A 22,114-nucleotide genomic window follows, 5' to 3' on the forward strand; every position below is an offset into this window, starting at 1 on the left:
CTAAACTTTGGAGGCCCCCAGCCATACCTTACAGAATGAGATTCATGTTTCTGTTTACTTGTGGTAGGAGAGTCATATTCTGTCAGTATTCTCTCAATACTAAGTATTTCTGCAGGAACTTGGCTTTTTTTTTTTGTTTTCTTGGCATTTTATTAATACCAATAGATAACTACAGAATTTTTAATTCACTGGTTTGAGTGCTTATTTTATAGTCAGGATTTATTTTATGCTGGGACAAACTCCTTGACCTTTACCATTTCAGTGATTTTAGATATTTCAGCGATGTGACAGCAAATCCTTAGAAGTGGTTTGATTTTCATGTTTAGACATCCCCAATTTTTTTTCAGCAATCTTTCCAATTATTTGTATAGCGTATTACAGATTTCCACTTAGTCCTTAAACCAAAAGTCTACTAGATCGCCAGACTGAAGAAGCCTGGCTTTTCAGTGGGAAAGCTTTTCAGTGGAAAAGTCAGGAAGACACAGCATCACACAAAATACTGATTTTTTACTATATGTATATAGATACTTAAACATTATTTTGTTAATCTCCCTGTTTTTCAGTGCTCTAAATGATAAATTGCTGTATTTCATTAATGTATTTCAAAGTGTTTAATTTCCTTGAGTGACAGAAATGGCAGTAATTTGGAGAGCACAAAGTATCCAATTATAAACCTGAAAAGAACATTCATGAGATTTCAATTACTGGTAAATGGGGATAATTTCTTTGGAGGAAAGCAGTACTCACTCTGCCTTGTATCAGGAAGATGGAAGAACATGGTGGCTCATGGAATTGACATCAGGTGGAAGTACTTTTTGATTTCAGATTGCATGTGTGAATTCAGCCAGTGGTATGAAGCCACTGGAAGTTGTTGAGCTTTTGTACACCAATCTGAGATGAAACTTGCCATTTCATGATCATTGGAGCTTGTCTTACTGGTTCAGTTTATTCCTTCCCACTCCTGGCCACACAGTCCTGACCTTTTTTCTGGGCTCTGGCCTTCTGTGCAAACTCTGGGGCTGCCCATGCTACCTTGCCTGACCCAGAGGGTTTTCTTATCTTCCCAGTATAGTTTTCTCTCTGCATCCACAGAACTGACCAACATCCATATCCAACAATTGCCAGAGCATGAGGTGACAGGCAGGGACAGATCAATGGTTATTACAGGTATGAATTTCATGATGAAGGACAATAATCTTCTCATTTGCTCATTTCTGAGGCAGTGACTGGTGTAGGACTGTAGCAGGTATGTTTAGAGTATGACTGAACTCAGTAAGTCCTTGAATGCATTACAGACCTCAGGATATTTCGCTACTCTTCAGAATAAGAGTAATAAAAAGCTAGTTAACTCATACGTTAACTGTATACACTCTCTAAAAAGGCTTTAAGTGCTAATTCCCATACATGGACTAGTTTGGATTAAAAAAAAAAAAAAAAAAGTGCCAGTTTCTTCATTTAGGTAGTATGACAAACAGCAGTTTAAATTCAGAAAACAAAAAAAGTATTACAGCAGTGTTGGTTTAATTACAGAACATATAGTACAAATTAAGGGAAATGTTTAAAAGAAAAACTAATGCAGAATCTGCATCTTGGTTCTAATACAGTCCACTCACCTAAGGGCCCTGTGAGTAGGCTGTCATTTACATCACTTCATGGATGTGTTGATAGCAGTGAAAATGTGAACTGAACAAACCAAGACAGCGTCTTCAAAAGATGTGAATCACCTTGTTTATCCCAATCTTGTCGTTGAGAGGACTGCAGGATTTAAGGGTGCAAGCAGGGGATTTGTTCCCTGCATGCTGTGTGGCTCCTGGCGCACTGTGCTTGCCTGGAGTCATTCCAGAGCTAGGAGTGGCCGACCAGCACTGGCCCCTGTGATAGCCTGCATTTGTTGGACTGAAGCCAATCCAAGCTGGCCTGGCCGCTTTGGCCACTCTGGAGCCAGTCATGTGCCCCCTGCATTTTGGAGAGCAGACTCAAGTTTGTGAGTGACAGAAGCAGAAGGAAATAAGCACTGTCCCTACATCTCCAGGTACCACGGCGGGTGGAGAAATAATGGGAGGGCTTCTTTTGCATCTTTCTCCACTTAGGTGATGGGAGGGAGACTGTGGACCTCGTTATGCCTTATTACTGTGAGAAAATGAACCAAATATGGGACACATCTTACACTATTTCATTCTGTGTACAAAACTCAATGTACGCAGAGTGCGAGTCAGAGAGTTTGGATCCAAGAAGCAACTTCATTTATCAAAGGCGAGAATGTGTGTAATAAAAATACAGATTTACATTTTGTTTGTTCCAATTCTTTGATACTAACTTTCAGTGCTCCCCTAATACAAAATATTACAACTGTTCAGTGATGGTACCACATGATAGTGGTACCCGAAAGTGTGTATATATAAAAGGCAATATGTAGTTTTCACTTTTTTTTTTTAATAAAAGAAGATACGGACATTCAAGAAAGCTGAAAAAACCAATTAATTAAAACCCAGATTAAAAATTTTGGTTTTATATGACATAGTTAACATGTGCAGTTCAGTGCCCCAAAATTGATGGTGCCAAATGCTTGAAATTATTTTTTAAAATTATTTACTGAAATATCCAACATATACATTTTGCTTTTTAAGTTTTGCTTTTATGCATGAAGTATCTTGTTAACTGATGCAAGACCAGAACAGATTTTTTCATTTGGACTTGGTGTTCCAGATGATTTTTCACCTTCCTCTGAACAAGAGATAGTGGTATGTCCCTGAAGCATGGTGCATCCTGGCTTGACAGGAATTTTTGGAGACTGTAAAGCTGGAAAGAAGGACTCATTGCTGAATTTTTCAGTTTAGCATTAATGCAATGCTATAATAAGTTCTGCAACAGTGCTTCTTTTTTGTGTCTGGTTATATTCCTTTTATGCTTTTGCTGTAAAACAGTAAGTAGCTCCAAGCCAGACTTCCAGAAGCAAAAACCTCTGAGTAGTTCTAACCAAGGAGTTGAGACATCCAATCTTCACATATTACAAAACCCTTTGTGTGACATACAAAGGGCTGCCTCGAAGAAAGTCTTTGGTTAAAGACTGTAACAGTGTGGTTTTGAAATCAGTACAGTAATTTCTTTCCAGGCATGGGGCACTTCAGAGGATTGTCCGCTAAGTCATTATCACTTTTTTTGTTAGTGAGCAAATGGCACATATAAATGACAGACACTAAAGACTGGTGGTGGCAGAAAGTCTAAGCCTGAACTTAAGCCATAGAATCATTTAGGTTGGAAAGGACCTCTAAGATCATCAAGTCCAACCGTTAACATAGCATAACCAAGCCCATCCCTAAACCATGCCCCTAAGTATCACATCTACATGTCTTTTAAATACCTCCAGGGATGGCAACTCAACCACTTCCCTGGGAAGCCTGTTCCGATGCTTGACAGCACTTTCGGTGAAAAAATCCTTCCTAATATCCAATCTAAACCTCCCCTGGCACAACTTGAGGCCATTTCCTCTTGTCCTATTGCTTGTTACTTGGGAGAAGAGACTGACACCCACCTCGCTACAACCTCCTTTCAGAGCCAACCTAGCAAAGCTTGGGATTTTTCTCCAGACTGTTTCCACACTTCTTTTTACAAACGCACTTTTCTCCTTTCTTTGCATTTGCAAAAAACTCAGTTCTCTAGTATGATACAGGCACAGGAAATGCTAAGAGAGAATTTAAAGTTATATATCTCAGTCTCCAGGGAATATGTATATTGAGCTGGCCACCTACAGCTTCTTTGATTAAATTCCACTTTCAGTTCCACTGAAATTCTTCTTTCTTCTCACCAAAGAGCATGTGGTCCTGGTCAGAGGGGCTCTTCTTTTTTCCTACCATCTCTTCTTTTGACTAGATGGAGCACTGGTTTGAGCTGAAGTAGCAGTTCCTGTGTTCCTAAAGCTTGAGCATGAAAGTGAATTTTAGACACTTATGAACAACTGAAAAGAAGGATCTAAATTTAAAGTCAACTGGCACATGCAGTCTACTCCCCCAAGACACCATGAGGATAGAAATCTGCTGTGGGATCATTGCTGTCCAGGGTGTGAGGCAGAGCTTGACGAGTGCAAATTTGGTGGCTGAACAAAACTATGGACAAAATTTTTTGTGTGTGTGTTGGCCAAAATATTTCTGTTATGGGAGAAGAATCATTTGCAACAGAAAAATCATTGCAGAGAAACATGTTATATCATACGTTGGTAAAAAAATTGAGGTTTTGTTGTTTTGGTCAAATGAATGTGTTCATGACATTCGAGGAAAATATTTGATTTTTCAAAATTGAGCTTGGCAAAAGCTATGCTTTCCTTACAAGTGTTATCAAACCATGTTTATTTGATTGTCATTGATAGCTAGCTGGACTAACTTACAGTGCAATATTTTGTGTTACAGAATACTGTATTACAACAGATTGCTTCCCTCACTGACAGTGGACTGTGGAGTTGCAAAGTCACTAGCACAGAGCATAAAGTGTGAAGCCAAACCAAAAAGTGAGATCAAAGCAGAATGACATGGATGTTTAAAGCAGAAAAGGGAGACATCACTCCAGATTTTCTGGATTTGTCTAGAAATACAAAGGCAATCAAGAGGGAGCAAGCACAGATTGTTCCTCACAACATTGCCTGAAAGTGCAGCACTGTACAGGACATTGTTGGTGACAGCAACCTGCTACAGGCAGCTGATGGTTTTGTCCTCTGTCCAGCCAAAACCTCAACTGTAATAAGATAACAGCCTGATCTTCTGCCTGTGTCAACTGCATAACATCTGGATGTGTAAACCCAATAAAAAGGATTAGAACTCCACTGTCTTTGACTGCAATGGCAGTTCAGCTTGGTGGGAAGTTTAACAAAAAAAAGGATTTCTCTGCCATCCAGTTTTTGGTATTTTCTCCACCTACAAAAATAACCCCTTCAGCCCTTTGACACTCAGACAATTCAGCACAGCCAGTTCTTTAATTGAGGGGTCTCAAAGCACTTGAGATTCTAGGTGAAGAAACACCCTGTGCATATCCTTGCTAAAGAGACCTGAAAGGTTGCTTTCCCAGCACACCAAAGACTCATTTACATGTGGCCAACCGTGCTAAAATAAACTATATGAATAGTTACAAATACTATACAAATGCACTATTTATACTATATAAATATAGTATACTATTAGCTTTCCTCTTCCCTTCCTTTTCCACATATTGCTTACACTGCGCATGTAGTTTACATTTGGGCCAGCTCCAGCCACCAAGTGCTAGAGTAAAATCTTGTTTCCATTAGCTGTTACCAGTACTGGTCATTAACAAAACCCCTATATACGTGCAATTTTAATTAATTTGATCAAAACAGGTAAGCTTTGGTAACTTTGTCATCTATCTTGCTTACACGCAAATCTAGTCATTCCCCAGTAGGACACTTTTTCCTAGCTGCTATTGGAGAGAGGTACTTGATGACTCCAGAAATGTTCCTGCTCTAATTTTGCATTCAGCAGGCATAGGGAAGGGCATCTTTCTGCAAATCTGGCTGGTTCCTGATTACATCAGCTCCAGGGCTTGGCCACAATTCTTGATGGCAGTTTCCAAGTAGTTACAAGCTGGTCCTGATTGTTTCAGGAACAAAATTAAATTTGCAGTTCCCCCAGTAACACGCTGTGATTTGCTCAGGGACAAATCTGGACTGAGACAAGTCCAAGTTTCTCTTTTGTTAGGCAGAAGGGAAGTAAAAGCAGATAACTGTAGTCATACATATGAGTAAGCCAGGAATTTGTGAAGTGATTAATAAATCATTATAAAGACCAGTAAAGTCTACTAAAAAGGACTACTGTCTGGCTACATAAAGTAGTGCATTATTATTGAGAGAGGTTTTTGGATGTTAAATCAAATGTGAAATCTGTAAAACTGTGCTTTTCACTTCGATTTTTGAAAAGGATTTTTCCCCTGCTGTTGGCTACTGGTTAAAACCATTTTTCAGAGATTAATTTTCACAAATGAATTTTGAAAACAGAGAGGATGATATCCCATGATTTTTAAAATAATAGTAGTAATAACAGACTGTCTGTGCATTGCTCTTAAACTCTGGCAGCAAAAGCAGTCTTTCTGTGTGAGCACTATACAAAAACTAGCTCCAGTCCTTACTCAGGACATATAACCAGGTAGTTGTAGCACTTTTAAAAACACTCTGATTTTTTTATTACAATGTAGCTACTAATTTATCTTTTTTAAAAAAGTATTCTCTAGTATTATTGTGAAATGCATGCTTTATTCTCTTCCTCCCTGTATGTCTTTAAATCTACACTGCATCAGTTGTCTGGAACAATGAAATATTTGACACATTAAGGACTCAATGACTCAGTAGTGACATCTTTATTTCCTCCATCTATATAGCACAGTTGAAGTAATATATGTGTTTATGAAGTTAATATCACATTGGCACAAAGACCATCCAAACCCTATCTAATATGCCTAAAAATGTGATTCTCAAAGAAAACTGAATAGGCAGTAAGTAAATCATCCAAAGTTCATCTTGACACTTGCTAGACTCCAAATGTAAATTATGGATCTACCAGAACTGTAGTGAATAGATTTCAAATTAAATCAAAATCACATGGATAATGTGTGGCAGATACTGTTCTGAGCTGCAACATGAAAGATCTCAGGTGTCTTGCCTTTAAATGCAGTTATAAGCTGCATAATGACCCTGTCTAGAGGTGTTTTGTAGTGCCACTACCACAGTTGCACTTTCTATTGTATTCAGGGTGAAACTGCAGCTTCCTTACGTTTCTGCAGGAAAAACATTCTTTATTGGTAGGTTAAAAAAAAGTCATCTAGTGTACTGAGGTCCAGTCTCAGGAGAACAGCAACCAGATCCATGCTTTAGGATCCTGGCAGACTGTGTTAACTCCAAGCACTAATCCCTCCTAGCAGCAGCTAGTGAGCACAGTAGGTGAGAGAGAGGTGGGTGCTCTTGCTCAGCACAGACTTGCAGCTTGCTTTTAGGGGTGGAGAGAGAGGCTGATCCATGAGAGGAATATCACATCAGTTTTCACTCACCCTTTTGCAGAAGCATCCTGGCTTTTTTTGTTGGCCTTCCTGGTTCTCCTCTCATGGATGAGAAAGTGGCCCTGAGCCATTCCTGAACACAGGCTGATCTTTCATTTACTAAATAATTCATTTACTAATTCTTTACATTGGTCTAGTGGGTAGTTTGGTCATCGGGCACACAGACAAGAGCTCTTATAACCTTAGCTTTCCATCTGCAAAAATGACTGTAGCACCTATTTGTAATGTACTTTGGGGCATGCAATTTTAAGGAAATGTAGAAAAAAGTTAAACTTACAAAGTCTGTAAAATTCTCAAAGTATTGTGTATCCTTGTAGTGCCAGCAGTGACAGAGCTGTGCAAAACATACCACTGAAGCGATGAGCCTCTGTGGCAGCTGCACTACCAGGTTCAGTCTGAATGGTTCTTCTCCTTTGCCAGGCTTCTAATTTTATACTTTGAGTCCGGATCAACATTTTGATGTGGTCAGACTCTGCTCAACTGGAAGTGATTTAACACTTGCTTTTATACACATTATGTTGACTTCAGATTGTTAATTTTCAAATAGCTCTACGTAACATACAAAGATTTCTACAGCCTGAACCTGAACATAATATCTAACTCTGAGCTCAGTGTCCAATGACCAGAACTGACCGTTCACTTCCGGTGAGAAAGGACAGCTATTTATTGACAGATACAGCTGATACAAGGCCTTACAATAAGACAGCTGTCAATGCCTCAGAAATTGGGTCCCCCATGAGGTGTCTCCTCCCATTAAGACTTAAACCCACCCACAGAAGTTAAAAGGAGTTTTCCATGATAAGGGTGGAATTCAACCTTTTAATTTCCCAGTTGTCAAATTCATAGATTCATAGATTCATAGATTGGTCCAGGCCGGAAGGGACCTCCAAAGGTCATCTAGTCCGACCTCCCCGCAGTCAGCAGGGACATCCCCAACTAGACCAGGTTGCCCAGGGCCTCATCGAGCTTCACCTTGAATATCTCAAGGGAAGGGGCCTCTACCACCTCCCTGGGCAACCTGTTCCAGTGTTCCACCACCCTCATGGTAAAGAATTTTTTCCTAATATCCAATCTAAATCTCCCCTTCTCCAGCTTAAAACCATTGCCCCTCGTCCTGTCGCTGCAGGCCTTTGTAAACAGACCCTCCCCAGCCTTCCTGTAGGCCCCCCTCAGGTACTGGAAGGCTGATATGAGGTCTCCCCGGAGCCTCCTTTTCTCCAAGCTAAACAACCCCAGCTCCCTCAGTCTGTCCTCATAGGAGAGGTGCTCCAGCCCCCTGATCATTTTGGTGGCCCTCCTCTGGACCCGCTCCATCAGGTCCATGTCCTTTCTATATTGAGGGCTCCAGACCTGCACACAGTACTCCAGGTGAGGTCTCACCAGAGCAGAGTAAAGTGGCAGAATCACCTCTCTGGATCTGCTGGCAACACTTATCTTGATGCAGCCCAGGATGTGATTAGCCTTTTGGGCTGCGAGAGCACATTGCCTGCTCATGTCCAGCTTCTCGTCAATCAGCACCCCCAAGTCCCTTTCCTTAGGGCTGCTTTCTAATACCTCATCCCCCAGTCTGTATTTATACTGAGGATTGTTTCTTCCCAGGTGCAGAATCCTGCACTTGCTTTTGTTGAACCTCATGAGGTTCATCTGGGCCCACCTCTCCAGCCTGTCCAGGTCCCTCTGAATGACATCCTGTCCCTCTGGTGTATCGACAACACCACACAGCTTGGTGTCATCTGCAAACTTGCTGATGGTGCTCTCAATCCCTCTGTCTATGTCTTTGATAAAAATGTTAAACATTACTGGTCCCAGGACGGACCCTTGAGGGACACCACTAGTCACTGCTCTCCATCTGGACTTAAAGCCATTGAGTACCACCCTCTGGGTGCGACCATTCAGCCAATTCCTTATCCACCGAACTGTCCACCCATCAAATCCGTATCCCCCCAATTTGGCAAGTAGAATGTTGTGAGGAACTGTGTCAAAGGCCTTACAGAAGTCCAGATAGATTACATCCATAGGTCGCCCTTTGTCTACTGACCTAGTCACTTCATCATAGAAGGCCACTAGGTTAGTCAGGCAGGACTTGCCCCTAGTAAAGCCATGTTGGCTGTCCTGAATCATCCCCCTGTCCTCCATGTGCCCAAGCATGGCATCCAGAAGGATCTGTTCCATGATCTTCCCAGGCACAGAGGTGAGGCTGACAGGTCGGTAGTTCCCAGGGTCCTCCTTTCTTCCCTTTTTAAAAATGGGTGTGATGTTTCCTTTCTTCCAGTCTGCAGGGACTTCACCTGACTGCCATGACTTTTCAAATATCACGGAAAGTGGTTTTGCAACTTCATCAGCCAGTTCCTTCAGGACTCTGGGATGGATTTCATCAGGTCCCATGGACTTGTATATCTTTAGATTTCTTAGGTGATCACGTACCATGCCTTCAGTTATAGTGGGATGGACTTTGTCACCTGGATCCTCAACTTGTGGGCCATCAATACAAGAGCTAGGAGGAGAGGGGTTGCCAGTGAAGACTGAGGCAAAAAAATTATTGAGAACTTCTGCCTTCTCTTCCTCCATTGATACAAGTTCCCCACTGCTGCTCATTAGGGGGGGTACATTTTCTTTAACCTTCCTTTTCTGGTTAATGTACCTGTAGAAGCCTTTCTTGTTTTTCTTTATGTCCCTTGCCAAGTCCAATTCTAGCTGTGCCTTGGCCTCCCTGACCTCATCCCTACACAGCCGGGCAACATCCCTATATTCTTCCCAGGTTGCCTGTCCCTTCTTCCATTTCCTGTGTAGCCCCATCTTACCCCTTAGTTTGACCAGCAGGTCCCAGCTCAACCATGGTGGTTTCTTGCCTTCCTTACCCAATTTCCTACATGTTGGGATTGAGATCTTTTGTGGTCTATGGAGAGCATCCTTAAAGATCTGCCAGCTTTGTTCTGCTCCCTTGTCCCTAAGGGCAGTTTCCCATGGGGTCCTATTTACTAACTCCTTGAAGAGTTGGAAGTTCGCTTTCTTAAAATTTAGCGTCCTGATGGTGTTCCTCTTGGGCTTCAAACTTCTTAAGAGAGTGAACTGCACTAGAGCATGATCACTGCAGCCCAGACTGCCTTCAACTTTGATATCCCTGATGGCCTCACTTGCATTTGTGACCAACAAGTCCAACAATGCATCTCCTCGAGTAGGGCTGGTGATTTCTTGTCTCAAGAAGTTGTTGTCTAGGCACTCTAGAAGTTTCCTGGAGTGCCTGCAGCCAGCCGTGTTGCTTTTCCAACAGATGTCAGGGTGGTTAAAGTCACCCAGCAGGATGAGAGCCTGTGATCGTGATGCCTCTTCCAGCTGGAGTAAGAAGGCATCGTCGACAGGCTCTGCCTGGTCAGGAGGCCTGTAGTAGACTCCTACCACAAGGTTCCCTTTGTTGTCCCGATCTCTAATTCCTACCCACATGCTTTCTACCTGCTCATGGCTATTCTTTAGCAACAACTCTTCACACTCTAGCCATTTCTTCACATAGAGGGCAACACCTCCACCCCTTCTTCCTCTCCTGTCCCTTCGGAATAGTTTGTAGCCATCAATGGCCACACTCCAGTCGTAGGACTCGTCCCACCAAGTTTCCGTAATTGCTATTATGTCGTAGCTTTCCTGTAGCAGGATGGCTTCCAACTCATCCTGTTTGTTTCCCATGCTGCGTGCGTTGGTGTAGAGACACTTTAGTCGGTCTGCTGGCTGTGTCTCCTTCTTAGAGGGGCACTCCACTGATCTCCCGACATGTTTTGTGCCAAATACACTTCTGTCCCCTATTGTCTCAGGGGATCTCGGTCCCTCTCTGCAAGACCATGCCTTTGTTACAGTATTTACAGCATCTCCCACTTCAAGTGAGATGGCAGGCTGAAGGCTCTCTTTAGGCTTATTTCTGCTGGACTTGTGTTTAACCCCTTCCCCCTTCGAGCCTAGTTTAAAGCCCTTTCAACAAGCCCTGCCAACTCACATGCCAGTATCTTTTTCCCCCTCTGAGAAAGATGTATTCCATCCGTTGCTAGGAGACCTGGTGCTGTATAAAGTTCCCCAAGATTAAAAAACCCAAAATTTTGTTGGTGGCACCAGTTTCTGAGCCACTTGTTAATCATGCATATTTTGATATGTGATTAATGATATGTTGCCGTTTGAAAGTATATCCTCCCTGTATCTGGGCTGCACGCTGTTCTTTCAGAAGTCTGTACCTATGCAAACTGCTAAACATTATAGTGATCTAAGTAATGTAGAAGCATTCTTTAGCTCTTATCTATTGGGGATTGTACAGCTTTGTGTTTCTGAACTCCTAGGTTTGTGGCTCCGGCTCCTTCTCCTCACTACATCAGCCCTCAGAGAATTTCAGTTCCACATCACATGATGCAGAGACAGACTCCACAACCTCCCCACCTTCAGCAGCCTGCAGGAATGCCTCTAAAGACATACCAGCCCACAACAAACCCATCTTTTCAACCAAATAGCCTCCACATCCAAGGTAAGGAGGAAGATTCTTAATCACTCTTGTTAGTTGTTTGTCAGTGCTGCTTGGCTTCAAATTATGTGCTTCAAGAGTATTTTTAAGGCACCTTTCCTTTTGAAAGATTCTGGGAAATAGCCTTCAGATCCCTCCCTTCAGAATTCCTTAAAATTCTTAGCTTAGCTAATTGTTATTCATCATACTATGGAGTTATGTGTTTTTCTTCAGACCAATTTTCAGAGCTGTTGTTGAAATAGAACTGCAAATAATTATGTGATGGCCTCTTCTCGGAATTTTCTAATGTTAATCTTCTAATGCCTCCTCACTTTACACATAAAGTCATACCAGGTTTTCAAGAGGTGAACTATTTTTCTCCCTTGTACTCATGGGGTGGTGGAGACCTCTTCTTTCGTTAGCATACATGTCTGTTACAGCTGTATTCCCACTCATGCTGTGTAAAAGAGCTTCTACAAGATTTCCGTCTCCCTCTTTGTTCAATCAAATGTAAGCTTCTGTAGCCAAGAAGAAAATTAGAGCAGCTGAAAAGAATGTTGGGTTGTTTGTTTGTTTTTTTCTAGCTGGTATGGAGTCTGGATGGTATTTACCTTAGCATTTCAGAAATGTGTTGACAGCACTAATGCTGTTACCTCTCAATGGTTTAAGTATATAGTTTGCCATATTTATGTACACAAGGTACATAGCACACTGGACTTTTATAGGCCTTGGGATTCTGCTTTTTGACTAGGCTTCCTGAGAATTATCACAGTAGATATCATAGGAAACATCTTGAGAAAAACAAGGTTTCTTTTATTTTCTTCCACTGATGGAAGCAGTCTCTCTAGGCAGAGGGATGAGACAGGACAGTGAGGCATCTCCCAGAGTTCATGAGTGTGAAGGGGAGAAAGGAAGGTTCCAGTCCTGTTTTCTTCTTCTTATGGTACTAGACTGCACACGAGCAGGATCTGAACCAGGTGCTTTTCTTCAAGGAACTGGTAATCCTGTACAGCACTGATTGGTACTAGAAGACCATGAAATTTACCAATGGATGTTATTGTTGGCTTTTTCTATTCTCTGATCAAAGTTTCACTAATAATCTAGGGCCAACTGAGCACAGGATGAAATTTATTAATATACTGTTCATTGTTATATGACGTATGCGAAGACATGCCAGAGCAGGCCAAATAAACTCTTAGCATATGGGGCATGAACGTATCAGATTAGCCTTCCTATTTCCACAGTACAATACATTTTATTCCGTTCCCTTTTTTGCTGAATATTTGGCAAGAACTCATCTTCCAGAAAGATTGGAAGAAAAGGAAGAAAAATTGTCTCTGAGTGCATAGATGGTTTTATCACCCTCTTCCTCCCATGGTCATGGGAGCTTCAGTAATTGTAGAAGCCAGGATCACAACTAGTTGCTCAAAAGTTAAACAGTTTCCAAAGAATCCTGCTTCCTAGAAGCTCACAGATCATCTCAAATTAGGTGCTGCTCCACACAGGACTTGCACTGGCTGGTGCAGCTAGCTCTGTTATCTGCTTGGGCATCTTCTCTCTGGGGCATGCCAGAGCGATACTACTGTGTTCCCATCTCCTCTTCCTACAGTCCAAAAAGGATTTAAAAGGACAAAAGACATGGGTCATTAAAACCATTATAAGAAGAAGGCCCAGTACAGACCCTTATCGGGGTGAATGTCACATACAGGCTGAAGCCCCATTCCACATCCAAATTTAAGATAGAGCTTCATACTACCTTCTGAGTGGGTCAAAAAATGGATAACCTCAAGGGCTTGGAGCTTAAACCTATATCTTACTTAGTCCCACCTTATCATTACTGTGTTTGCTTCCCAGTCCTAGGAAAACCTATGTTGAAAATAGACATTACTGACAGGAATTATATATGCATAGATAGCAACTCAAACTTGCAATTTTAAAGATCTCTGCACTTAAAACCGGTAGGAAGACAATGTGGACTGAACTCTAATCTATTATTTTATATTTTTTTTTTAGTATTGAAAGATATAATACATTTCAATACAATAGCCACATTTGGGTATTAAATGTTCTTTCAAAGATTAAGTAACCTATTGTCACTATAAGAGGTGTTTTGTCAGAATGTATTCCCTCCAACTTAAGCACAGCTATCTCACTCCTATGTGCCACACTGAAAGCTTTGTTTGTGCTGTGTGCCTCAAAGGCTTGCCTAAACTCTCCCTCTCAAAAGCAAATGTTTCAAGAGTTCATGGTCATGTTTTCCCAGTAGCAATATGAAGATGGCCGTCTTTCTTGGTCACATCATTATAATGTAGAAAAACACCATGGAGTTATATCACCAGCCTGGACTATATGGTATATATAAGAAGCTCTGTTAGTTTCTGTCTTCTGTAGTTCATAACCTGCCTTTTCATGATTTAAAGTACTGTAGCTGTAGCCACTTCAGCTCAGTCCGCTACCAAACAATGGTGACATTTTTGTTTCAATGTGTGGTTTTAAACTTGTCAACTCCATTTAAACTGGCTGCACTGAGGAAGAGAGTTTCATTGCCTGTAAGCTTTTTGAAGAAAACAGGTTCTAAACAGACTCTCTTACTGAAAGCTCGAGCATCTTAAAAGCTCATGGAGATCTCAGAGCACTATCCTTTAGAAAGAAATTATGTAGGAGATCCAAGGCTGACAAGCCTCTTATATTTAATAGCCACTTGTATTGTGAAACTGCTTTTTCTTGGAAGAACGTTATCTACAGTTCAGATTTCATTATTTTTTCTGAGTGATTTTCAGCATCAGATACACAGGAATGACAAAGATGCCTTGGTTAGTATTAGATAGTAAATATTCCCTTTTATTCCTCTTGTGAAATTCACAATTTCCTTTGCTGCATGGGATGTTTGGAAGCACTGATGTTAGAGGACTCACTCAGCTACAGAAGTGAAGCTCTTCTTTTCCTTTCATTGGACTGTAGTATCTTTTATTGGATTACCACGGGTAGTAAATCTGAAATTATCCTGTACTGGAAACTGGAGTGATGACTTCCCATTGTCTCAACACCATTGTATGCCATTGTACTATGTCTTTGTAGACAGAGTAGAAGACAGTACACATCCTGGAAATCTGCAGCAATTAGCCCAGGACCAATATTGTACTGGTGAGTCTTTTGAGCCAAGAACAACTACAGGGATCTCAGCAGAGGTACCTGAAGACACAGGCATTTGCAGCATGCAGGCTGCTGCAAGAATAAGGTATTACTCTGAGACGTCAGAAAAGATGCATGAGGTGGGAAAGAAAATAACAGCAATAGAAACTCCTCCTTCACAGTGAGCAAGCTTCTCACTTGCATAGTGAGGTAAAGATCCTTTGGGCATGGACATAGCTGACATGATTTCGAATGCTTCTGATACTGTGAACTTCTTCGCACTAAAAATCTGGCTGTTCTTTAAAATTGTGCCTGTAGCTCATGTCATTTGTGTTTGTGTGTTAATCTGATGACCAATGCTGGCTGAGTAATGGAAGAAGTAAAAAAGTAATGCAAAATGTTCAGTAAAAAAAAAAATTGTCATTTATTTAAAAAAATTGTTAGCTGATGTGAGTTAGCTATACTAATGTATCTATAAAGGCAACTCTACCAGTAACAGTTATCTTTTATTTAAAAATAATCAGATTTAAATAAACAGAAACATTTTGGGTTTTTCACATGTGCAAGTCCATCTGGCAGTAATTCATATCTCTGTCTTACTCTTTCTTTTCCTTTTGTTCTTCACACTCAGATGGTACCAAATGATTACTTGATGTTCATGAAATTCACCAGGGGACACTGTAGAAATAAACTGCAGAGGAACATTATTTTGAAGTAGTTCAGGCCAAAGACAGCTGAAATTTTTACATACCCTAGCAGTAAAGACTACTCACCCATGATGTTTATTTCTTAATGGCAGTTACAACGATTTTCTTGGGAAAATATTCTCTCTTTGTGGTGCCAGGGAGAGAGCTGAACAAGGAGGAAAAAACTGTCTATCAGAAACCTCCTACCTATGGAAATGATAACTGTGGCAGTCATTTATTACATAACTGTAATGAAATCTCTGTCCACATTAGTTCAATGGGATCTGTCACAAACTTATGTGGACCACGATTTCAGCTGTGAATTTGAGATGGGCTGTGTACCTGGGATTTTCAGATGCTCAGCATCTCTCAGGATGAGACTCTGTATGTGATAAAGAATGAGAGCTTCTTTCTTTCAGAAGAGATCCTTGCACTATTCAGCTGTTTAGTTGTATATAAAAATATTTCACTTTCTTTAGAAAATAATGCTATCATACCAGAAAAATAACTGTTTATTCTGTATCTTGACGTCACGGATCTTGTCTATAGTGTACTGATTCAAAGACAATTGAAATAACCTTGTGGGTGGCTGTGTTTTAAATAGTTTAATAAGAGAGCAACTGATGCAATCCAGAGTTACAGTCCTGAGAAGAGATGTTCAGTTGCCTTTTTTATTTTTCTAGTGCTGCATGAAAACACAGAAAACTGATGCTACCGACAGTTCTCTAACAGATAATCTCAAACGAGGGGCCAGCTATGGTCAGGGTCTAGGGCCTGAACTGCATATAGTTTCATGTTGTCCTACGTTCAGCAGTAGTGCGGACCATCTTGGGCACGGCACCATGTGAATAAAGAGATGAACTCCTGATACCAAGTTAGGAGATTTTGCTGTATCGTGTTTGGGCTCCAGTTCAAAGACCTCTACATGGGGACCTAATTCATTGTAGCTGTGGACAGAGACATTTAGAATAGTGCTAAATAACTGAGGGGCAAGAACAATGTATGCTCTGGTCTGTTCTTTCCTGTGTATGGCTCTCCATTTTATAAGATGGGTATTTAAGACACTGAATTATGAAAAGAACATGTATCTGGTAAAGTTGAATTATTTTTTTGTGCTCATTTCCATCTTAAAAAATTATTTGGAAGTTTATCGGTTAATGAAAGTGCTTTGTGCACTTCCCTGGTTCTTTCTGCAGTATGTTAATGTACCAATGGGTCAAAGCTTGTAAGACTTTGCTAGACAATATTCTTTTGCTTAAGAAGGGAATGAGCAAACACAGAGGATGTGACTCACAATAGCTCAACCTCAAGGTAAGTAGTTTTTCTGCCAGACTTCAGCTAGCAATAGTCAAACTTACTGCCAGATTGTTCTGCATCAGGAACAGAATGCTGTGAGAAAGGCACAAATAGAGAATGAGCACAGAGCAATATGAAAGGACATTTCAGAGAGTGTCTTGAAGGGTCTTGCCAGCTGGCTCAGACCACTATAGATTGAAATGGTTGTTTCTGGTACTCAACAGTAAATTTGCACAGTGTGTCCTGTTGCTGGTTGAGAGAAAAATTGATTTTAAAAGCATTTTTAAAGGAGGCAAAAACTGTCAGTAGCTATGCAGCTTCTAAGTAAGTTTTGCATAGCTATTGTTTTTTCTTTCATTTTATTTTATTTTACTACAGTTGATTCTTAAATGTCAGGACTGAACATTTAAGGACTGATGGGTTGTAAATTCCTAACATGCTTTGCAGCATGACTCAGCTTTGTTGCAGTTAAACTTTAAAAGAAAAAAAAGATTGAAACCATCAACTTACAGCTAGGTCTGCAAACTGCCTGCGGCCCCTGCGAAAGACAATGAAATCTATGATTCACCAGCCTCTCTAGAGTGAGCACAGAGTCTGCAAGTTGTGCCTCTGTGGAAGAGGAACCATACTTTTTATTTTTCTTTCTTTTATTTTTTCTTCCCCCCCCCCCCCCCCCCCTTCTTTTATATCAAGTCTAAATACTCTTTTTTTCATGCAGGTTTTCAGACATAACAGTGACAATTGTTTCAGTGTTCTTTCATGTAACTATTTGATTGATCTAAACTCTTGTTGTGTATACGTAAGTTAGGCATTTATTTCGTGTGTACACACAAGTGTCTTGCAAGACTACTAAATAAAATGCAAAACCTATGTTCCACTCATCGTTGTTACCTAGTCCTCCCCCCATAAGGTCTTTTCTGAGTTTCCAGGTGAGTTTCCTGTCTTTTCCTGTCCATAGTCCTGGCCAATTCTGAAGCTTTTAAATATTGAGATTTCTGTTTCAATTCCAGCATATCTTATGCATGCCAACATTTGTATGTTTCCCCATGGAGACCACAGAAATGAGTCTCAAAAGAAAAATAATTAGAATCGTAAAACTCCTAAATCATGCAACCTTTTTCCCACTTGGCAGAAAATCAGCTATATCACATGAAGTGATACAGCATGTTTTCCACTGCATCCTTCTTTCTCCATCACTATTATTTATGAAATGCATTAACTGTATGTAAACAGTGCAGATGTAGCAAACAGCAGTCCCATGTGCACACTTCCATAGGAAATTAAATGGAAATACGCCTTGCTCCTAGGCATGATCCAGAAAAAGCTTGCCAAGTGCCTTTTGTTCATAATATGTTTCTAAGCATAGACTATCCCTGTTAAGGGATTGAAGGCTGAAGGGTTTGTCTGGGTTGGGGTGTGGAACTACACCAATATAAAATTTTTATTTTTAAAATACTTTTTATTCATAAGTCAAAACTAGATGCCCCATGCGAGGCATTTCTAATTACTAGTAATGAATTAATAGGCCAAGAGTTATGGCCAGGTGTTATATAATAGCCAAGATATTTAGACATATCCCTGTGAGATATCGATAGGCCGTGATTCCATGTTTCATGCTTCCCATAAAAGGGTCTTCTCTGCTTATAATCTCCTATCCTCTGGGATATCTTCTTGATCCTTCCTGAACTGTTAAATGGCACCCAAAGGCCTTTTGTCATATGTTGCTCACCTGAACATCCCATTACTTTTAGGGAGGTATATGAGCTTTTAATCCTGATTTGCTTACTGCTCATGGTTTGTTATTGCTCATGGACATTAGTAGATCCCAGGCATGAAAGCTGAATGTCTGGTATAAATGTGTTTTCCTGACTACACAGCGTGGGTGCATTGAGGCTAATTCCTGAACACAGGGAAGGATGAACTTGAGCTGGCTGTCCCTGCAACTACCCAGATTAGGATTCCTTATTCCCTGATCTTTGAATTCAAATCTGTGAACATTTATGATCACTGCAGGTAATAAGGTTTCCTCCTTTTTATAGTATCTAAAAGGCAATAAACAGATGCCTAAGGAGAGGGGAGTCATTTACATTCTTGAATTGTAAGGCAGCGTCTGCAGTACACAGTTTGTATACGGAAGATGCACTAAAAGCTGTTTTTCAATCCCTCTTTTCCCCTTTTTTCCTGATGTTGATGTTTTAAGGGTTTAGGGAAGATTTTGTTGTTGTTTCTTTTTATTGATCTTTCTAAAATAAAAGGAAATTCAGCTGGAAGGACTTTGTCATATGGATGTTGATTGACTAGACTGTCCAGAGGGGACAGCCCTGTGCATCGGCTACTTCTATTGACAGTACTGTCTCTGGAATAAATTTGAGACACAGGAAATTCCTTAAGATGCTTTCTGAGGTAGGGGGTCATTTTTCTGACAGTGGCTTTTTGGTATGACTTACCACAACATATTCTTCATCAAGAGAATAACACACCAGCCCTTAGGCAATAAACTGTTTGCTAACAAAATCTTCAGAGACTGTATTCACTCCTGGGCCTATTTTTGGACAGTCAAGGCCTAAAATTTCTATGTAACACCTCAGAGGTAATGCACTTTCTTTTTCCTTTTTCCTTTACACATGGAAAGAGAGTGGTGTGAGCAAGGAGCCACAGCACTGACAGAGAGGAGCTTGATTCTTTCTTAAAAGAAAAATATGTATATGTTGTAATACTGAATTTATGATGGTTTAATTTCTGACATATACTCTAAAAACATATTATAGAAAACAGAAATAAATGCATACCAATCTTTTACCTAGAAAAGCCATCCTTCAGACTGAGAAAAGCCTTCAAAACTTAGACTTAGCAGCAATTTTTTAAGGAGAGAAGACCTTGCTTCCATGAGAAGAATCTTCACGCCAAACTACTGAAGAACATCTGTCTGTGCCTCTTAGATTGCATACACATCTCTGTTCTACCAAGAAGCGTGGGTGCGATTACATAAATATATATTTTAGCGTGGACTTCATTGTGAATTTACCTAGTGCTTATATGCCTCTCTCAAATATCACTAAGGAACAGAAAGCAACTAAAAGAAGAAAAACCCTGGAGGGGATCTTTTATGTCATGTCACACAATAGTCTCGGTTCTCTTCCATGTGGACTCATTGCTACCAATGAGCAGGCCCCATGGATTATCAGCTCACAGCCCTTCTGAGTCTCTTATGCATGTCCCCAGTATCAGTCAACTGTCTTGGCATCAGTGACAGACCCTCAGATTTTATTCAGGCCTTGCTTGGGTAATCTTCCTTTATTTTGAATTAAGCATTTTCTTAGATTTTTCAGGCAGCGGCCCAGTGTGAAATCTGGAGAGTGCCAGTTCAGAGCACAGGACTGCAAAGTAAAAGGCAAAATTTCCTGAAAAATTTCAGCTTCTGGCCAATCAGTGCCTCTCACAAGTCATGCTGGAATCAGGATGTCCATGAAGCAAATTGTGTGTGGAATTAGTAGCAACAGGAGAAAGTCTTAGGGACCTTCATATCAAAGTTGCTTTACTGGTAGAAAATAATTTAAATCCTGGTGCTACTGCAGTCACAGTTTTTATTGTTCTCCCAGCCATGGGTCCACATGATATCCCTCGTGTCTCTTGTCCAGGTGTTTTACTGACCGCTTTCTTCTCCTTGTTGTAGGATTTTATGGGCAGCTTCAGACTTTCTGCCCTCCACATTATGGTGACACTCAGAAGAATGTACAACATGGTGTTTCTTGCAATATGGTTCCTCCTTTTGAAGACTGCCTGGTTCCCACATCAGCAGGCCAGGCAGGGCTTGGTATTTTCCATCGAACTTTTTCAGCTCATTCTGGTATAACAGGTAAATGACAGATGGGGACTTTGTGGACGGTTGTGTACAGTTTGTGGGCTTTGACATATCTTCTCGAGCTCTGTACGTGACCGGGACCTGTCATGACAAACTTGACTCTTCACAAAGAGGAGATGGTTTTCAGACCTTTGTGGAGTGTTGGCATTGGGACCCAGTCACCATGGGTCACAGTAACAACTGGCCTGTGTGCAGACTGCAGACTGTTGAGGACTTCTCAAGGTTCTAACCTCTGAGGGTCAGAGAGTCACTAGCTCATGTATTTGCTTTGAAATACAGCCCATTGAGCCCCGTGTGATAACTGCATAGCCACTCCACTCTGCTGTAAGTATTGTAGCAGGGACCTGAAGTTATTCAAAACACTGATTTTGCTTTATGCATGTTTGATTTTTCTCAGTCTTTAATTTCATTTATTTTATTTATTTCATTTCCATGACAAGAACTGTCTGGGTGCACACTTTCCTGTTCATGCATGATTTAGTCTCTGCCTAGCTGAGAAGTACATAAGGGGCCTGCAGGCTGCTCTGGGGGTGTGAAAGTTACCTCTGTTTAGAGGATCAGCACAAGACAGTGGGCCTAATCCTAGGGTCTAAGCACAATTGATGCCCAAGTCTTTTGTTGTCCTTCCACACAGGATGATTTCACTTAACATTTATTGTGCTTTGAAATCTCTTTTATGTCTTGGTCCCTCAGTAGGGCGTTAAAAAGCCAGTGCACCTGTAACTTCAAAGAGCCATCTCACAGCATGTAAAGATGTAATCCAAAAGTTTTTGGGAGTTTTTCTGCAAACAGCTACTATCATTCTTACTGCTATTGCTTGTAGAAGTTAGTAATTTCTGTGCCAGTGTTTGCTTTACAGCAAATGAGCTCTACAATATTTGATTGCCTCTTATCATGTGTTGGGTATGATGAAATTCGATAAGCAAGCATGAAGCTTATTTTTTAAATTATCACAATATTAGCACCCATTAAATGGGCAACTGCTAGTTGTGATGAAATCTGCTGCACTTCAGACTTGATTCTAACAGAACTGAAATTCCTCCCTTGGTAAGCACTAAGTTATGTTATTATTCATTTCTTACGTATGTTGGCTTGTTTTGTTTGTGTTTTTGATTTAAAGCCATTTCCAGTAATCTGTATAAGTATTAGGACATTATCCATTATATAGTTATCCTAATTAATTAAGTAATTTTGTATTTTTTTCCAGTTTATGACTTTCCAGCAGCATCCACAAGTATCTTTGGTGATCCAGCTCGCAGCATGCCAGAGGATAGCAGTTTCCTACAAGTAAATGCAGTGGAACGTTGTCCTAGCCAGCTTTCTTCTGTCTACACTGAGAGCTAAAGTAATATAAATCTAGTTACAAGAACTTGATTCCATTTCATCTTGCCCTTCTGATATTTCTCTACAAAACTTTTCTCTCCATGAAACTGCCACGTATGTATGGGGATATGGGTTGATATACATACATAATGGAGAGGAAAAAAGCAATCACTAAGCATTCATCAAGCAGTCAACTGAGAAGCAGAATGTTTGGAGCAAGCAAACTTTGCCAAAACTTTAGCAATTGTTTCGTTTCTTTTCATCTGTGGCACAGCAACTTTGCTTTTT

The 22,114-nt window shown here is 40.6% G+C and overlaps 1 protein-coding gene across 1 annotated transcript in view; it reads left to right on the forward strand.

Annotated features, from left to right (window-relative positions):
* The window catches only part of GLIS3 (GLIS family zinc finger 3), a 164,932-nt gene extending 143,085 nt beyond the window's left edge, over positions 1-21,847 (forward strand). The window contains exons 8-10 of the mRNA XM_074166499.1: positions 11,370-11,551; positions 20,315-20,497; positions 21,711-21,847. Of these exons, the coding sequence (XP_074022600.1) occupies positions 11,370-11,551; positions 20,315-20,497; positions 21,711-21,847 (502 nt within the window). The remainder of the gene's footprint in view (positions 1-11,369; positions 11,552-20,314; positions 20,498-21,710) is intronic.
* Positions 21,848-22,114: the final 267 nt, after the last annotated feature.

Source organism: Numenius arquata, chromosome Z (genome assembly GCF_964106895.1).
Source record: "Numenius arquata chromosome Z, bNumArq3.hap1.1, whole genome shotgun sequence".
Lineage (NCBI taxonomy): Eukaryota > Metazoa > Chordata > Aves > Charadriiformes > Scolopacidae > Numenius > Numenius arquata.